Source organism: Ursus arctos, unplaced genomic scaffold (assembly GCF_023065955.2).
Source record: "Ursus arctos isolate Adak ecotype North America unplaced genomic scaffold, UrsArc2.0 scaffold_4, whole genome shotgun sequence".
NCBI lineage: Eukaryota > Metazoa > Chordata > Mammalia > Carnivora > Ursidae > Ursus > Ursus arctos.
Genome location: NW_026623056.1, coordinates 62,298,451 through 62,317,766, shown reverse-complemented (window position 1 = coordinate 62,317,766; position 19,316 = coordinate 62,298,451). Strand labels below are relative to the sequence as shown.

At 39.1% G+C, this 19,316-nt stretch overlaps 1 protein-coding gene and 1 pseudogene across 1 annotated transcript in view; both read right to left on the bottom strand.

Moving 5' to 3' along the window:
* Positions 1-3,042: 3,042 nt before the first annotated feature.
* Positions 3,043-8,159, bottom strand: LOC130542625 (tigger transposable element-derived protein 1-like; annotated as a pseudogene).
* Positions 8,160-14,270: 6,111 nt separating this feature from the next.
* GBE1 (1,4-alpha-glucan branching enzyme 1) overlaps positions 14,271-19,316 on the bottom strand; it is a 262,803-nt gene continuing 257,757 nt past the window's right edge. The window contains exon 16 of the mRNA XM_026488982.4: positions 14,271-17,536. Coding sequence (XP_026344767.1) covers positions 17,480-17,536 — 57 coding nt within the window. The 3' untranslated portion in view covers positions 14,271-17,479. The remainder of the gene's footprint in view (positions 17,537-19,316) is intronic.

Sequence of the window (19,316 nt, the reverse complement as noted above, 5' to 3'; positions counted from 1 at the left end):
TGTTTCCATCTTTTTCGCCTAAAAATCTTATGTGATATCTCCTTTTTTGTCTCTCAAGAAATATTACCCTTACTCATGTCCAAGTCACCCTCCATCTGTTCTCAAATCCAGCCTTCTCCACTTCTTCTGAACCTACATCTTCAATTTTTATCTCTCCACTGGCTCCTTCTCTGCAGTAAAATGGATATTCTCCTCTTTTAAGAAAAGAGACTATGCTTTTCTTCTCCAGGTGCATTACCAAGCTCTCCTTTCTTTCTCTAACCAGTATCTCAAAAGTATAACTCACATTTGCTAGTCATCTACCATCTACTGTCCACTTGTCAAATTTTTTTCCATTCTCTTTCTCCTGCTACCTCCCAGCATTTTATTGACAGTTTTCTCTTAAAGAATCACCATGGACATTCTAAATGGGAGCTCTAATAATGGCTTCTTATTTAGGACTTGTCTTGCTTCTCTGCAACATTTCTTACCCTTGTCTTCCTTTTGTCATTGTTGCTGTTGCTTCTGTTCTAAAAACTCACTTTCCTTGGCTATGTGATTTTGCCTTTCCTGGAATTGTTATGTCTCTTGGGATGCTACATGCACCATTTTCTTGGTTTGTTATTTTCTACATAACAAATATGTGTGAGGTCTTGGAAAGATCTGCCTTCAGCATTTTTGTTTCCTGATTTCATTTACCACCTCTTTGTGGATGGCATTCAAATTTATATCTCTGGTTCCTATATCTCCTGAAATAGGGATTGCAATTTTAATAGCCTGCTGGATATTTCCACAGGGATTAGCTTCAGGATCTAAAACTTAAGTGGTTCAAAATCAATATCTTCGTTTTTCCTCAACTTCTCCACCACTTGTTTCTTTTTTTTTTTTTTATTAAAGATTATTTATTTATTTATTTATTTGACAAAGAGAGAGAGACAGCCAGCGAGAGAGGGAACACAAGCAGGGGGAGTGGGAGAGGAAGAAGCAGGCTCATAGCTGAGGAGCCTGATGTGGGGCTCGATCCCAGAACGCCGGGATCACGCCCTGAGCCGAAGGCAGACGCTTAACCGCTGTGCCACCCAGGCGCCCCCCACCACTTGTTTCTATGTCACTTATTTGTGTTAACATTTTTCCTCTTTAAATTTTTAACGTCATCATTCCTGTTTTATTTTCCTCTCAACTGTTACTCCCCACACCATTACAGGACTCCAACTGGTCACCAAGCCAGATAATCCTCCCTCAGCAAGGTTCCAGTATATAATTTTGGTCATCATGTTTTAGTTAAATAATACCTGTTTTAAATAAGGTTCAAATTTCAGTTACCATGGTATATTAACTGTGTCATTGCATAAAGCCTGAACTTTCTGATACCTCTTCAGCCTGTAAATCATTATGTAAGTAACATCTCTGCATCATGATTAGTGGCCAATAACATCACTTCTTTCAAGGGATGTTGATTATTGGTCACTGTACGTCTGGTTTTCCGTTCATGAACAAATTACATATAGTTGCGTTGACTCCTGTCTCCCATGATAAACCCACAGGCTATTTTACAAAAATGGATAGTTGGCCAGCAAAAATGAAAGTACAGGGAATTGACCAGCAAAGATGAAAGTACAGTAAAGAAATGGTAAGTGATAATGCTAGAAAGAAAATTAGAATCAAATGTAAATGAAGTTATAGGAAAACACCACTGACTGTGGGAATGTTGCCACCACCAACGTTCGAGAGACTCTAGACATGCGGCTAGTCACTAGTCACGGCAGGTAGCTTATTGACACAAGTGAGGCAAGTGGCTGTGATGAAAAGGATAAAGGTGTCCCGGAGGAAGTGATGTTGGCAAAAAACCCCCACATTCAAGGAATTCTCAGAGATATTTCATGGCACCGAAAGTTCAAAGCATAAAATGTTGGCAGCTTATGTAAACCTAGAAAGGAGTACAATTCACCCAGGCATAGAAAAGATGTTCTCTCTGTGCAGTGAGTTATGCGACAAAGAGGCAAGCACTGTTCAAACTGCTCTTGATATGTTTTATACAGAAAAATCAAACACACTCATTGTCCGTGTTTCAAATGTTTAAAATGACTGTGGACTAAATAAATATTAGTTTTGCTATTTTTTCACTTCCCTTTACATTTATAACCTAGAGTAAGAGAGGTTCTAATGCTTTGACACATATTTTGAAAGGCTGTAAAACAATCATCACCTTTTGCTTCTTGATTATGAGGTCCTTTTGCATAGTTTCAGCTTGTACGGTCATCTTTATGGTTCCTCATTAATGTGCAAACCAAGGACTGGGGATACTATCGATTCAGTTCCAACAGTTTTCGCATGTGTCCCGTGCTGTATTTTGGTATTTTTGCTTGGGAACTTTCTTACTCTTCTCAGAGAAGGGCGGCAGCCGACGGCGCAAGGGGAGTTTTGCCAGGGGCTTCGAGGCCTTCTCCTGAGAATTACCTACTTCAGGGCCGTAGACAGCTGCAATAATCAACAGCAGCTTCCAGCACTGTCTGGGCATCCTCCCGAGAATCACTGACTTTGGTGTTGCAGAGACCCAACTTTATTAGTAGTGGCTTCTCTGTAAGCCTTATATTTCTGGAATTTCTGAAAGCCAGAAGTAATCTTTCTTACTGTTGCTTTACCAGCCCTTTCATGTTCTTAAAATAAATCACTTTGTATTTGTAATACCTGTAGTAATGTGGGTTTTCCTGACTGCCCCCGACTGATGCAATGTTTGGCGTCAGAAGAATATCCCAGGTAAAGAGCCACCTAACCGTGAGCTTCGTATTGGTTATCTTGCATAGTGAGAATTGAAGGCAGCAGTGACTGCATCATTAGTGAACATGAGCCGGTCATCTATAAGATACAGGGAAAAACAGCTATGCAAATTATCCCTGGGAGTTACCTAGCATGTAAAGCCTCATGAAAGCAAATGTGGGGACTGCAAGTGACTCTTGGGAAAAATGATGTGATACAGAGGAGCGTAAGGACTGTGGGGGAGATGCCTACTTCCGAGCACACTAAGATTAAGAAAGAACATTCTCAGGGTTTTAGATTCACGGGTCAAAACACCATCAGGAAACTAGCCCGAAATAGTCTTTCATCTCTGACAGCCTCAGGACTGATGAGTCCAAATACGAGACTGGAAGCTCGAGGCTGCAGGCTGCAAGTCATAGGGCAGGTCCCATTTCCTTCTTCACCAGTTCTCTTCAGCAAAAAGTAGGGCATTGATCTGCGTGTAAGTCAGGACGCGCCCAGAAAAAAAAGAGAAACCATCTGAGTATTAAAGATGCAGGGAATTAAAGGTAGGAATTTGGTCAGTGTTGATGAAAGCGGATTCAAATGTATTTAGGGTGACTGATTCCTGTCCCTACTATGCAGCTGTACTGAAGCTACCCTGGCTTCAGGCCATCCCCATGTCTGGGGCAGCAACTGCACTCGACTTTACAACCCGTCTCCAAGCCACCAACATTGATCCCCTACAAAGTATACTTCAGAGAACCTTCCTGAAGCAAAGCTCCATGTGCACCACAACAGAATGGGGGAGTTTGGCTAATGTTCCGTACAGGTGTGACCAAGTCCTTCCTTGCAGTGGGGTCAAATAGATGCTCCCTCAGAGGGGGCAAAAGCCTCCTCTGAGTCAAAATTTTCCAATAGATAGAATGAAGGGATTGGTGTACGTTGGTAGATTTCACATTCTTTTAGCCTTGTAATGTTCTTTTCAAAAAAGCACTATATGGAATTACAAACCGATAACAAGAGATTTGCTCTGAATGAGAGATCCTGGTTTATGTAGACTTAGCAGCCCCAAGCTCTTTGCCCCAGCCCTCTGACCACAAAGTAGTTCTCATGGGGATCCCCCATAGCACATTTTGAAAACCACTAGAGTAGGAGATTTTAAGGTCCGTTCAGCTCTAAATATTATTACTTTTTTCCTACTTTGTAAATAATCCTCATGAACATATCATAAGTAAAATAGAAACCAATCTTCTTAGCTTAGACACTGAAGACCATTTATAAACTGGTTCTAAATTATCATTCCTCTGTTATTCTTTATGTTTTTCTTCATAGACTCTGAATTAGTAACTCACGTTGAATGAATTAATGTGTTTAGAGAACACTATGTAACTTCCTACTTCTAATATACTAATATGCCTTCTCTCTGTGTATTGACAGCCTCATTCACCTACTTACTTGAATCTTACATATACAAGGCCTAGCTCTTGATTTTTTTCATTAATTAGATCATTTAGTTTCATTGATAAGTGAATCATTTATGTTTCTAGCTGCATTCAGCCGAAAATCTTAAATATATTAGTAAATATATAAAGGCTTATTTTTCTTTTACAAAAAATGAATCTGGAGTAAAGGTGGTCCACGGCTGTATGATTGTCTATAGTCATCAAGAATCTGGCATCTTCTTTCTTTCTTTTCTACCATCTAGCATGTAAAGGTGTCTCATGAGCTAAGAGGGATGTAGACCTCCAGCCATTTAATCCACACACCAAGCAGCTGAAGAAGAAGGTAAAGTTTGTTATTAGAAAACACCCTAATTTTCTATTTTCCATTTTAAGGAGTTTTCCTGGAAGTTCTACCCAACTTCTTTCTTTGTTTGGAATTTAGTCACATGGCTGAAAAAATGATGTCTTTTGGCACCTGAAAATGATTATATTATTATGGAAGACAGAAGAATGGACATTGGATAGAAAACTTGTAGACTCTGCCACAACAACAAATCTATTTGCTCCTTTGAGACTACAGTCAGCATACTAAATTGTGAAAGTCTATTACTTATTTATCTTTACATTCCTGGCACCTGGCACAGTATCGCAATACACGGATGAATAATAATGAATGAATAACAGCCTTATCTTTTTTTAAACTGACATTTGGCTAGCCAGCCAGAATGTCAAGAAGGGGCCCACATCATACTTGTGCTAGGACTCTGAGCAGTACCAGAAAATAACTGGCCAAGCGGGACAAGAATGATTTGTATTTGGGAATGCTCCTTCAAAAGAAAGAAACTAAAGCTGAATATTACTAACTTCTGCCTGTCAACAAATATATATTATTTTACCCAAGTTTAATTTTTAGTTTCATCCAATATTGAGTTTTATCTTAACTTTTTATAGTACCTTCAGATTTCTAATATAATACATTTTAAGATATATATTTATATAAAGAATAGAAGTTTGATAAAGTACACGTAAGAATTTATTGTTTTTGTCACACAAGAAAAAGCTATCATTTTTTTCATAATATATTTTAATATATTTCACACATTATAATTACATTTAACATCCTGCTGCCACAATATTGGGTAGAAATCTTCATGAATCTAGAAAATCCAGGTTTTAGACTAATGAAATATCAAGGGAAACTCCTATACTTCTCATTAGCTCTAAGTGGTTCCTCAGCAACTAGTCACAAAATACAGAAACACATAGCCACAGACGATGCGATCAGAACAACAAAAGCCATATTTAAAAAATGTATTCATCTATCTATCTATCCATCCATCATCTATCTATATCTATCTATCTATCTATCTACCATCTATCTATCTATCATCTATCTAATCTATGATCTATCTATCATCTATCTATATCTATCTATCTATCTATCTATCTATCATCTATCTATCTATCTATCTATCATCTATCTATCATCTATCATCTATCTAATCTATGATCTATCTTCACATCTTCTATTTATTGCCTTACTCCAAAAATGATTTAGGTGGCTTACAAATGTATATTATGATAAGTGATACAGAAATGAAATTTAAATGTCCAGGTAACAATAATCAGAGCAAAGGAAAATTAAGGGTAGATCAATTCAGGAATTAGGTAATTAAATGACATGCATGCCACAAAATTTTACTCTCTTTCCAGAAGTCAGCCATGAATTTGGTTCTCAGATTTCTCATAACCTGGGGAAAGTGTTTCCAGAGAACTGTGAGATCAGGAGAGGCACACCTCAGAGATATTGCAGGTGCAGTTCCAGACCACTGCAAAACAACTAATATCCCAATAACATGAAGCAAATGAATTTTTTTGGTTTTCCAGCATATGTAAACATTATGTTCACATGATATGGAAGTCCATTAAGTGTGTAACATCACTATTCCTAAAAAATGTATATACCTTAATTAAAAAGTACTTTATTTCTAAAAAAATGCTAACCACTGACATGCTTTCAGTGAGTTGTAATCTTTTTGCTGGTGGAGGGTCTTGCCTCAAAGATGATGGCTCCTGGCTGATCAGAGTGGTGGCTGCTGAAGGCTGGGGTGGCTGTGGCAATTTCTTAAAATAGGACAACAATGAAGATTGTCACATCAATTGACTCTTCCTTTCACAAATGATTCTCTGGAGCATGCAATGCTGCTTGACAGCATTTTACCTACAGAACTTCTTTCAAAATTGGAGTCAATCCTCTCACACCCTGTTGCTGCCTTATCAACAAAGTTTATGTACTATTCTAAATCTTTTCTTGTCATTTCAGCAATCTTCACAACATCTTTACTGGGAGCAGATTCCATCTGAAGAAGCCACTTCGCTCATCCGTAACAGGCAATGCCTCATCTGCTTAAGTTTGGTCATGAGATGGCAGCAATGCAGTCCCGTCTCCAGGCTCCACTTCTAATTCGAGTTCTCCTGCTATTTCCACCATATCTGAAGTGACTTCTTCTGCTGAAGACTTGAACCCCCAAAGACATCCATGAGGGTTGGAATCCACTTTTTCCAAACTCCTGTTCATGTTGATACTTTGACCCCTTCCCATAAGTCATGAGTGTTCATAATGACATCTAGAATGGGGAATCCTTTACAGAAAGTTTTCAACTGATTTTGCCCAGACCATCAGAAGATTCACTGTCTATGGCAGCTATAGCCTTACAAAAATGCACTTCTTAAATAGTAATACTTATAAGTCGAAATTACTCCATGATCCATGGGCTGCAGAATGCATGTTGTACTAGCAGCCATGAAAACAACATTAATCTCACACATCTCCATCAGACCTCTTGGGGGACCAGGTGCATTTTCAATGAGCAGTCATATTTTGAATGGTATCATTTCTTCTTAGCAGAAGGTCTCAACAGTAGGCTAAAAATATTCAGTAAACCATGTTGTAAAAGATGTGCTGACATCCAGGCTCTGTGTTCCATTTATAGAGTAGATTTAGCATAATTCTTAAGGGCTCTAGGATTTGGAGGATGGTAAGTGAGCACCAGCTTCAACTTCAAGTCACCAGCTTCATTTAGCCCCTGAACAAGAGAGTCAGTCTGTCCTTTGAAGCTTTGAAGCCAGGCACTGACTTCTCTCAAGGTATGTGGATCCTAGATAGCATCTTCTTCCAATGTAAAACTGCTTCACCTACATTGAAAATCTGGTGTTTCGTGTAGGCACCTACATTAATCATCTTTGCTAGATCTTCGGGATAACCTGCTGCAGCTTCGACACCAACTTTTACTTCACCTTGTACTTTTATGTAATAGAAATGGCTTCTTTCCTTAAATCTCATGAACCTGTCTCTGCTAGATTCAAACTTTTCTTCTGCAGCTTCCTCATCTCTTTCAGCCTTCATAGAACTGAAGAGAGTTGGGTCTTTGCTCTAGATTAGGCTTTGATTTAAGGGAATATTGTGGCTGGTTTGATCTTCCATCCAGACCACTCAAACTCTCCATTTCAGCAATATCACTCTTTTGCTTTCTTATCATTCATGTGTTCCTTGGAGTAGCACTTTTAATTTCTTTCAAGAACTTTTCCTCTGCATTCCTGGCTTGGCTAACTGGTACAAGAGGCTTAGCTTTCAGCCTATCTCAGCTTTAAATATGCTTTCCTTACTAAACATCATCATTTCTAGCTTTTGACTTAAAGAGAGAGACATGTGACTCTTCCTTTCATTTGAACACTTAGAGGCCTTTCTTTGAAGGGTTATTAATTGGCCTAATTTCAATATCATTGTGTCTCAGGGAATAGGGAGACCCAAGGAGAGCAAGAGAGATGGAGAAACAGCAGGTCAGTGGAACACAGAACACACAGAACAGTTATTCAGTTAGCTATCTTATATGGGTGCAGTTCATGGCACCCCAAAACTATTAATTATAACATCAAAGATCACTGATCACAGATCACCGTAACAAATACAATGATCTTGAAAAAGTTTGAAATACTGTGAAAATTACCAAAATGTGACACAGAGACATGAAGTAAGCAAATGTGATTGGAAAAATTGCACCAATACACTTGCTCAACTCAGGGCTGTCACAAACCTTCAATTTATAAAAAAAATAAAACGAAACAAAAAATCCCCAAAAACCCCACTATATCTGTGAAATGCAATAAAAGGATGTATGCCTGTATTGGAGAATTCAGTTAAATACCTATCAGGAGAATTCTAAATCTAGGGAAATAAGATTGTTCACTGCTGGTTAAATTATGAGATCAAGAAATGATTTTAATGGGAACATTGGCTCCTAGATAAGCTGACTTTGAAGTGAACTGAATACACACACACACAGAGATTTTGAAAGAGGAGTTATTGGTCATAGAAGCACAGAAAAAGGTGAGCCCTGTAGCTTCAAGTTAGTGTATCCAAATGGTGCTTAAACAAATATAGTGGTTTCTTTTTCAAGATGTTTATTGATGTTCCTTAAGGATAAGAATTGATTTAAACAATGTTAAGTAAGTTTGGGAAACAATTAATTAAACAATGTTAGATTAGTTTCCTTATTATAGGAACTCACAGCATATTTAATATTTAATTTGCATTATGAGCTTATAAGGAGGAATTAAGTGTAAAAGATTTTCCAAACTTAGTTGAAAGTTATGGCAAATGCTATGCTATGTTTTTATTGCACTGTTTTCCCTTCCTGAACACAGAAAGATCCAGCCTCCTCTGCAGTTAGGTCAGGACATGACTGAATTCTAACAAGGTGGGACAAAAGGGGTATAAACTACATCCAAACCTGGACTTAGTCTTATAATTCTTCAGTTTTCTCTTCTTTATTGTGACTTTGGAGGCCACATATTCCAGACAGCATGACTGCAAGATGGAGGGTTACCTGTCCTGCCCTGAAATGTGATGTGAGTGAAAAAAAAAGCACTTTCATGTTGTCTAGTCATTAAGATTTTAGGGTTTATGTATAATTTCAGCCTAACTTTGCCTAGCCTCTGGATTGTAGTCAAGCTCTTAATTTTGGGAGAACATTTATAAGCATTTTATTTATTAACATGAAATGTTGTTCTAAGGTGAATGGTTGAAAGCTATATGCCCGAGCAGCTGAATGAATGATTTTGCCTATAGGATTGCTAATAAGTTACTTGTGGAAGAAGTTTTACCCAAAATCCCAAGTATTGGTTTCATAACGTTGTATTTGCTCACTTGGAGGCCACGACCCAAATATTAAGTGTAATGTCTCAGAGGAAATAATCCAGTACAGAGCAACAAGACATAAGTTTTAGACATTTAGACATACTGCCATGTAGTCATGATTTTAGACTTTTGCTTTGTCTGTGGGTCAGGAAAGGAGATGGTGAAAAGACAACTGGTCATCACTATTTCTGTCACTTTAGAAAATTGCAGTCAGGCTCTGAGGCTCCTATGCTTCCTCTCTTCAGTCTTGGTTTGTTTCCTTGGGAACACTGGATGTGATCTGTTGTAACACTATCTTTCCTCTACAAAGGAGAATTGTCTGTTCAGGCATCTGTCCTCTTTGATGCAATTTTTTATATATTACTAACTAAGCTACATCTCATTTGAACCTCACTAGTTTTCCCCCAGTGTTTCTTTTGTTTCAGAATCCCATTTTGGATATTACAGTGCATTCAGTCGTCCTGCTTCCGTACCAACTCTGGGCTGTGACAGTTTCTTAGACTCACCTTGTTTGGCATCCCTTACCCGGGCAGGTATCTCTACGATGATTACTCTTAAATATCAACTTGGCTAGATTATAATACCTGGTTATTTTTGTCAGTACAGTGGTCAACATCTGTAAGCAGTTGACTTTAAGTAAAGATTACCCTTGATAATGGGGGCGGGGCCTCATTCAATCAGCTGAAGATCTTAAGAGCAAAATCTGAGGTTTTCCAGAAAAGAAGGAACTCTGTTTCAAGACTGTGGTATCAATTCTTTGTCCAAGCTTCAAATTTGCCAGCCTGCCCTGCAGATTTCAGTCTTGCCAGTATCCCTAATCACAGGAGCCAGTTCCTGAAAATAAAACTCTTTCTCTATGCCATACATATTATATAGAGATATATACACACGTATATGAAATCTAATACACACATAATCTTATATGTGTAATCTGATATCTAATCGATATACACAAACACTCTCAATTTTTTTATGTTTTTCTTTTTTCATGGTAAGGCTAGAGTTATAGGTTTGGAGGACTGTATTTTTGTCATTCTCCTCACTTCATCACATTGTATCAAGAGCACGTGCTACCAACGCGACTCACTGATGATGCTGACCACAGTCCCGCGGCTGAGGTAGTTTTCCAGGGTGTCCCGCTACCTTTTATTTCCCCCCTTTGCTCACTCTGCTTTTTAGAAGCTGATCACTAAGTGAAGTCCATGCACAACGGAGAGAGTTGGGGTGGGGAGAGTCCAGCCCTACTTTCTTGGGCGGTAAAAATTATTTAGCGTTCTTCTGTGCGGGAGATTTGTCTCTTCTCCCCCATTGATTTATTTATTCAAGCATTTATTTATATCAGTATGAAGTCATGGGTATTTTGTACTTTATGCAGTGATACATTATTTATTTTGTTGTTCAAGTTGTTTCAGGTGTAGCTGTTGGGTACCTTTCAATTGGCTCCTGTGTCCCTTTGACATGCTCCCATCCTTTTGATTTGGGGGCACTTCCTTACGCTCTGGCGCTACACGAAGCCCCAGGCTCATCTCGTATACTCCCTGCTCCAGCTGTAGTATCAGCCATCTCTCCAAGGAGTCTTAGTTCCTTTTATTGCAGAATAGCCTTAGGAAGCAGGATCTGGGAGCTGGGGTCATGATCTTGTAACTTTTTTTTTTAATGCAATTCATGACAAAAATAATTCCTGGAACTTGAATACCGTCAGACAACAGAGTGTGGGGCATTACACACCCCAGGGTGATTTCACGTGCCACCCCCTTCCCTCACCAAAGACGCTCAAATCCAATTAAAGACACACTAATACAAATGGGAGAGCCAGATTTCGGCCGCCGATTTAGACATGGCCAAGGATATGCGGTGGAAGATGGCAGACTGCAGTGGTAAGAGGAGGAGCATTGACTCAGACAAGGGTAATTATAATCATTTTGCAGAGTTTAAGAGACGCAGTGATAAGCATAAAGTACCACCACGGGGCATAGAGTAAGAAGAAAGCACTCAGTACATGATAGCCAATACGGTATATCTTATAAGAAAATATATGTAGTACAGAATTAGGCATTCTACTGCAGTTTTGATACAACTGAGTGATAGAGGGGGTAGAAAGTGACTCTGTATGTTGGGGGGACTTGCATATCACATGGCTGGTTTTAATCAATAGTTGACAACAAGGCTAGAGGCATTTGTGAAATGAAATTACATGTAGTGTTTTTCATTATGTATATTACTGGAGTGAATGGAAAGTGACACTACAAACTCAGTTAAAAAGCATCCCTAGTGGACATACATAAAGAAGTAATAAAGGTATTTCATTTCCCTCCTCTTCTTTTTCTAGAGGAAAAATAAAAGACTCATAGCAACGTAGTTTGAGGTGAGAAATTCTCTAAAGGGATTGAAACATATATTGCCTTTCATTCCAAGATTTGAAAACTCTTTAAATCCAAATAAAATCACGTGTTTAGATTTGATGTTCATAATACGACCAGAAAAGTGCCTAAATGGAGGAGTACCACACATGGAGATCAAGCGATTCATTAGTTCAAGATAAATATTGGAATCAGTGGACTTTGTGGGTTTTCAGTTTACTTACAAATTCTATATGTAGGTGGCTTTATTCATGTGCTTATAGCTTTGTATTTTCTTTTTTTTTTTTAAAGATTTTATTTATTTATTCGACAGAGATAGAGACAGCCAGCGAGAGATGGAACACAAGCAGGGGGAGTGGGAGAGGAAGAAGCAGGCTCATAGCGGAGGAGCCTGACGTGGGGCTCGATCCCAGAACTCCGGGATCACGCCCTGAGCCGAAGGCAGACGCTTAACCGCTGTGCCACCCAGGCGCCCCTAGCTTTGTATTTTCTGTATGACCTTAGACAAGCATGCACAGTTTGAACACATCTCACTTAGTTTATATCCTTGCATGGTAAAGTAATTTAGGGTGATAGCTTTTTTGCTAGTTCTCTGCTACGCATTGTCTTATTTTAAGTACCAAACAGCAGTGGGAATTGCAGATCAATGGCTGATATCGCTCCCCCTCTTGAAAAAATTACTATTAAGTTGTGCAAACATTTATTTATTGAATATGCGTATGCCTGATGAGAGTACAGGCTTTCCATCCAAAACAATGATGGGCCAAAGTGCTTCTGACCTTGAGCTCTCTTTTGCAATTCTTAAGTTTCTCCGTAATTCATTCCTTCTGTTAGTAGTGTGAGCAGAAGAGGAAGAGGGAGAGAAACAGACCCTTAGCCCTGGTTGCCACGCCTCACTGGAGGGTACCTGTGGCTATTTCACTGCATAGACGGTGTACCTTGCCCGGTGGGTCCCCATAAGGGGTTGCTAACTTTCATTCACAAGGCTGAGCTACGTACGTGCCAAGTTTGGGAGTGGCTGACCCACCAAGGAGGCAGAACACGACTGCAGCGGAATGGAAGTTACTGGAATGTCCTAGTGCACTCAGAGAAAAGGCCAAAAAAAAAAAAAAAAAAGCAAAGGAAAGCAGCAGTGGAGGAAGATGGACATTTTGGTCACCTGCATTGGTGGAGGAAATGCAAAATCCCGTTTTCTGTAAAGCAGCCCACACATCCCTGCCTGGGGGACGGCGGACAACTTAGCGCAGAAGCTTTGAAAGACAGACAGGTGATGGTGACAGTGTGTCCCTGACAATGAATTTGGAAGATGTCTCCACTGACTCATCATCCATTTGGCTATTGATCAAACAATAGCATTTATAAAACCAATGCTCCGCCCCCCCTTTTGTCTTATTGCCTTGAGTGAGAACTAAGAGTCAGTGAGTGCTTTCTAATATGAGGCACTGAAAGGAAGAGCTAGAACTGGAACTCAGGCCTTCCGACCATGCTATCACACTGCCCTTTTAATACAGTGCAGGCTCCTGGGTGAAGTGGTCTACACCGAGCATGGGCTGGATACTTCTCTCCGGCCCAGCACAAATCACAAGAAAAACTGTAAGGCGTGAGGACACTTCTGAATGACATGCCCTGTAGCATAAGCATATCTATCACAAAATACATTTTTTCATGTAAATAAACATTACGTTCACTGTACAGTTTTTGCCAAGAGTTAAAATCCAGATGTAATGTTTTAAATTACAGAAAGACAAAAACACTTAGAGCTACTGTATCTTAATTTCTCACACTACCAATTAAGAAATTCTGCCCTAAAGTATGAATGTTTCTCTGCAATTCTCTACAAATCACCATTAATAAGATAATAGAGCAGAAAAATTAGTAGGGAGTTCATTTGATTTTTCCCCCCCCGAAGGCTGGCTTTAGTGGGAAAATTTATCTGCATTTTAATTCTAACGCCTCGTGAATGATAAGTGAACTCAGCTGTACAAAGGACATGAATGACATTGCTAGGCTTAGATTTCTATTTTCTTTCATCAAAATAGTCTACCTAGCAAAGTGCCTAGCTCAGTGCTTGTCTCCCTAAAAGGAATATATAGATGAATGAAACCCAAGACTCTAAAGACCCTCGGTTCAGGACATGACTCGAAAGAGGCAAAAAGAAATCGTCTCCGAGGTGTGAGGCCAGCCAGAAAGCTGCTTTACTGTCCTGGTTCCTATCAGGTATGTCTGCTCTGGCTTGTTCTAAACAGGAAGAGCAACAGGAAACCTATTTTATGTTGCTTTCATCACGGGATTCAATGGCTGCGGGACCAGAGACAGTGAAAAGATATTTGCCCTGAAGCCGCAGCTGAACACGAGAGGAAAACATATTACCCTTCATCGCTTCCCTGAGATCTGTCTGCACTCTCTTCTGTATTATTTGAGGAATAGGCTCCTTATTCAGACAACCTCCTGTATGATCCCGCACAGCAATGGCTATAACCCTGATGGTTGACAAATGTTGAATTGATATTGCTAAGGGGAGTGCTCCAGTCAGAGGAAAAAATACATGCATTCTTTCACAGTTGCCACAAGAAAAGTCAATTTATTGTCACTGGTTATTTTTTGAACTTGAGGAACATGGTGGCTAAATCCCTCATTTTATGTTAGAGATGAATGCATCAGCTAAGAACAGGGCAATGTAAGAAACATCAAATGTACAGGAAAAAAATTATATGAAAGGAGTTGACCCTCAGAGTTCAAGTGTTACAAAATGGGAAACGTTCTAGGAAAAATGTTTACAGTTCAGTTTTTTATTATTAAACACAGGCATTTTCCACCTAAGCTGATAATAAAATAAAACATTAAGCATCATTAACATGAGAGGTAAATTCTATTTTGGATAATAATTACTAGCACTCATTGATATTGAAAAATAATGGAAAGAAATCTGTAATCATCTATGTTTTCTAGAACATAGAAGACCAGAATGGTAAAAATACTTATTCTAAACCAGTCAACTAAGATGGAGGACTCTCATTTTTGATGTGAAAGATAACCACATCAGAGAAAAAAACATTACAAGGCATACAGAGTAAAATTTTGCATCTCTCTGTTGTGATTGTTGAAAATGCTTAACCAGTAAACAGAACTTCTCACTAGAGTACATGATGATGAGAATGTTATTGATACAAAAATGAAGACCTACTCGGAAATACAGTACAATGTTAGAATGTTCTAGAAAGGATGTCTGCTCTGATAGGAAAAATAATAACAAAAAGCAACAACAAAAAACTACATTCTATTTGAGAATTAATATTTTGTTTGAATGTATTTTTACAATTTCTACCTAGGAACATCCTTTTATTGTTCTCTTTGTTGGGGAGGCATTTGACAAAGGCAATTTATATTACATTGTTAAATTTTAACTTTAGACTGTAAAATCTAAAGATCATATTAGTAAGGACAATCAATATAATGAAAATATAGCATTATGATTATTCTTTGCTACAGAGGTCATAAGGGAAAGAAGATGGCTTCCAGGAGTGAAGTAATTTCTTGTTATTTTCAAAGAGCTGTGATAGAAAATTCCCATATCTTTTCATACAAAAGAAATGCAAAAGTAAGAAATTATAAACTAGAACACAAAACATCATGGTTGTACGTTGTACTGTTTTTTATTTTTTGGTTTTTTTTTTTAAAGATTTTATTTCTTTATTTGACAGAGATAGCGATAGCCGGCGAGAGAGGGAACACAAGCAGGGGGAGTGGGAGAGGAAGAAGCAGGCTCCCAGCAGAGGAGCCTGATGTGGGGCTCGATCCCATAACGCCGGGATCACGCCCTGAGCCGAAGGCAGACGCTTAACCGCTGTGTCACCCAGGAGCCCCAGTACTGTTTTTTTTTTTTTAAAGATTTTATTTATTTGACAGAGAGAGCGAGAGACCACAAGCTGAGGGAGAAGCAGAGGGAAAGGGAGAAGCAGACTCCCCGCTGAGCAGGGAGCCTGAAGTGGGGCTCCATCCCAGGACCCTGGATCATGACCTGAATGGAAGGCGGATGCTTAAACGACTAATCCACCCAGGCGCCCCTGTACGTTGTATTGTTATCAATAAGGTGTATAGTACACAGATCATGGCAGTGCTAAGATAGTCAGAACATTCCTGTAACAGGAAAAGCAACATAGAGGCTTTCAGTAATGCTTCCTAGTAGGTATCATCATCAGCTAACATCACTGATTCTGTCAGGAAATCAAACTATTACTCTACTTTGAAGTTAAAGCAAACACTATGTTTCAGAACTAAGTTATAAGAAAAATGGTAAATATATACTAGGTATAGCTATAAAAGTCTCTTTTGCTAACCCTTTCCAGTACTGAATAAGTTTTAATAGAAAGACTTCCGAGTACTGATCATTAGTCATGAATAATCAGGCTAAAAACAAAAAAAAAGAAGGGGTGCCTGGGTGGCTCAGTCATTAAGCGGCTGCCTTCAGCTCAGGTCATGATCCCGGGGTTCTGGGGTCTAGTCCCACATCAGGCTCCCTGCTCAGCCAGCAGTCTGCTTCTCCCTCTGCCTGCCACGCCCCCTGCTTGTGCGCAAGCGCACATGCTCTCTCTGTGTCAAAGTCTTTAAAAAACAAAAGAAGCTGTCACTATTAATGTGTTAATATAAAGGGGAAAATAAGATCTTCACAAAACGTGACAGATACTTCGTCTTATAAATGCATCATCATTTCTCAGTTATGAGTGAATGACGTATCATTGATTTTAGACCCCTGGCCTACTAGTTAGTGAATTGACTGGCAACTTCATGACTGAGTACCCCACTGAGTTGAGACAGTTAATTCAATGTCTGAAAGTGTTCAGGTTTATAGCTGCAGAGTACCCTGGATATCTGAGTTGGTTAGTATAATCTTACATTACAAAATAGTACCTAAAGAAAAACCATTATTAACCGTGTGCCTGGCCCATTGCGCAAGTGTGCATATATATGGGGAAGGTATCAGAGGTAAGATAAGCACTTTAATGTTCATTCTAAATCAATCCCCATGGTAGTACCACAAAGCAAACATTAGCAAAGGCAAATCTGCAATTTTTTTTTATTGATTGAAAGTAAAAGACGTTTTCTGAAATGTTACAATTACCAATTCAGGTCTTCAGAAAGACGGAAATATCAGCATCCACCAAGATACTAAGTGAAGCAGAGATTACAAGATAAAACTTAGGCAAAATGAAGCATGGACAAGGTTATAGATAATGGCTTTATATTATCTTTGATCCAATTCTTAATTTTACACTATTACTACATAGTTATTACAGTATTTCTAAACACAATTAAAAAAAAAACATAGTAACAACCTTGGTGCTGTGTATTTGAAACCAAGATATACTTAGAACAAATAAAGTCACCAAATATTCGTCTTAAAAAAATACTGTATACATTCAACAGAAATCATCATACATGACACACGATTCAAATGTGAACTTTAAGGATCAAATATTGGCCTAGAAAGTAAAGTTGTTTAAAGGCATTACATAGAATACTTCATTTGAGAATCCTAGCTGCTCAGACGCCTGGAAAATAGAGTACAGGATCCTCGAAATTTCAAAAATATACCCCCCTACTTAAAGTCTGACATTCATTTGCATAAGCTAATACTAAATTTCAGACGTCTGATGTTTCGTCTAGACGACTGTGTTTTGCAAGCTCACACATTACAAGCTCTGTGGCAACGAGAACAGGAAAACAAAGCACACGTCCTCCGGTGAAGCTGAAACTCCGTCCCTTCAGTTGGGCATATCCACATTCTGAAGGATGAGGCCCACTCGGCTTGGAATGTACACCTAAGTCAACACAATCATGTCAGTGCAATTGAAAGAAATTCTGAACACGATGACGTTATGTCAAAAGGACATGATGCCCTCTCACATTTGCTTCAAGTCACAGTTATCTTTACGCTGCTGCGGGCTCCCAGGAGACAGTCCACGGCTCAGCCGTCCTGACAACTACGTGAGGATCCTTTGAAGCAATCACCACTAAAGGGCGCCATACACTTTACAAACCCCGGGATCTGCAGACACGAGGGCTGTAAAGGACACTCAGGCTGATGAGGCACTCTCCGGTGGTACGGGGAGGCTGCCCTAAGGTTACAATGGTATCCTATTCAGGAGAATAAAAGTAATACACAGAACACTGCTCTACACCAACACTCTTATTTGTCATCCAGTTTTGTCTTCTGTCATTTTAAGAACTAAACTTTAAAGGTGGTATAACGGATCCTAAGGGTATTTAGGTCCCCTCCCCAATGTAAACCAGTCAAAAAGCTTGCCACTGTATTTAAAATACAATACGCATCCTCTCCACGCCCAGCAGGGTCCTGACTCCGCTCCTTCCTGCTGAGAAAGTCTCTTCTCCCCTCACACCAGGCTCTGCCCACAGGGGGACTTTTCTTCCTTTGGGTCTCTGCTCAGAATATTCTTTATCTTGCTAGTTCCTTATTTCCTGATTTTAAAAAGTTCCAGCTCCACGCCCTTGACAACACTAGGTGGGCTAGCTTCTCCACTTGGTTTTCTATGACAGCTCCATTTTTGTTTGTTTCCTTCTTCTTCCTTTTTTTTTTTTTTTTTTTTAATCTGGGCAACCTTGGCTGTGTTGCTTTGCCTCTCTGGGTCCCAGCTTTCCCTTCTGTATGGTGAGGCACCAAACAATGACAACCGCAGGTAACAGCTACTAAGTGCTCAGCATGCGCCCTCCATCAGTCTCGGTGTTTTTAAATACTAGTTCATTGAATCCTCGTGACAACCCTGTGAGGCAGTACTGCTGTCGCCTCCATTTTTCAGAGGAGGGAATGGAGGCACGCGGCAGCTAAATAATTTTCCCAACAACACACACTTAGTAAGTGGCAGAAATAAGAGTTGAATCCAAGTTCTCTGGTTAACGGGCATTTTAATTTCTTTCTGAGCATCTAACACAATTTGCGATTTTTTTCAGGTTTATGATCTGTCCTCCCCACCAGACTATGAACTTTACAAGGGCAGAAGCCCTATGTCTTCATATTTCTAACTCTTCGTAGGTACCCGTGGACAAAGTAGGTGCCAATGATGACAAAATAAAATAGTGAACAATGAATAAAAGAACAAATAAAAGTGGGTGGGCCCAATATGTACATATATCATAAGATATTCTTTAATATACTTATATCTGAAATACTTTTTATAAAATCGAGAAGTGATCCTTGATGTTTATCTATGTGGTATTTTACATATAACATATTTACTGTTAACAAACAGTAAAAATAATGTTAGACTGCTGCTGTCATTGTGACAGTATCTCTCCATTTCTGACACTGTGAAGATTTTATTATTTCAGTCATTTTATCTTTAAGTGAAAGTCTGACTGATGGGTTAAAAAAAGAAAAAAAACAGCTTTTACAGTTTAGAACCGGAATGAAAAATGCAAAGCAGGCAGGGCTTAAGGGGGGGTAAAAAAAAGAACAGAACAGCTGATTTTCACTGAATGAGACTATTGTATGTCCAATACATCTCAACTCTGCAAATGAACACAATGTTTTCCCTTAAGGTTTTTGTGATAAAGAAATCTCACAATTCAAAAAAAAGATCAGAT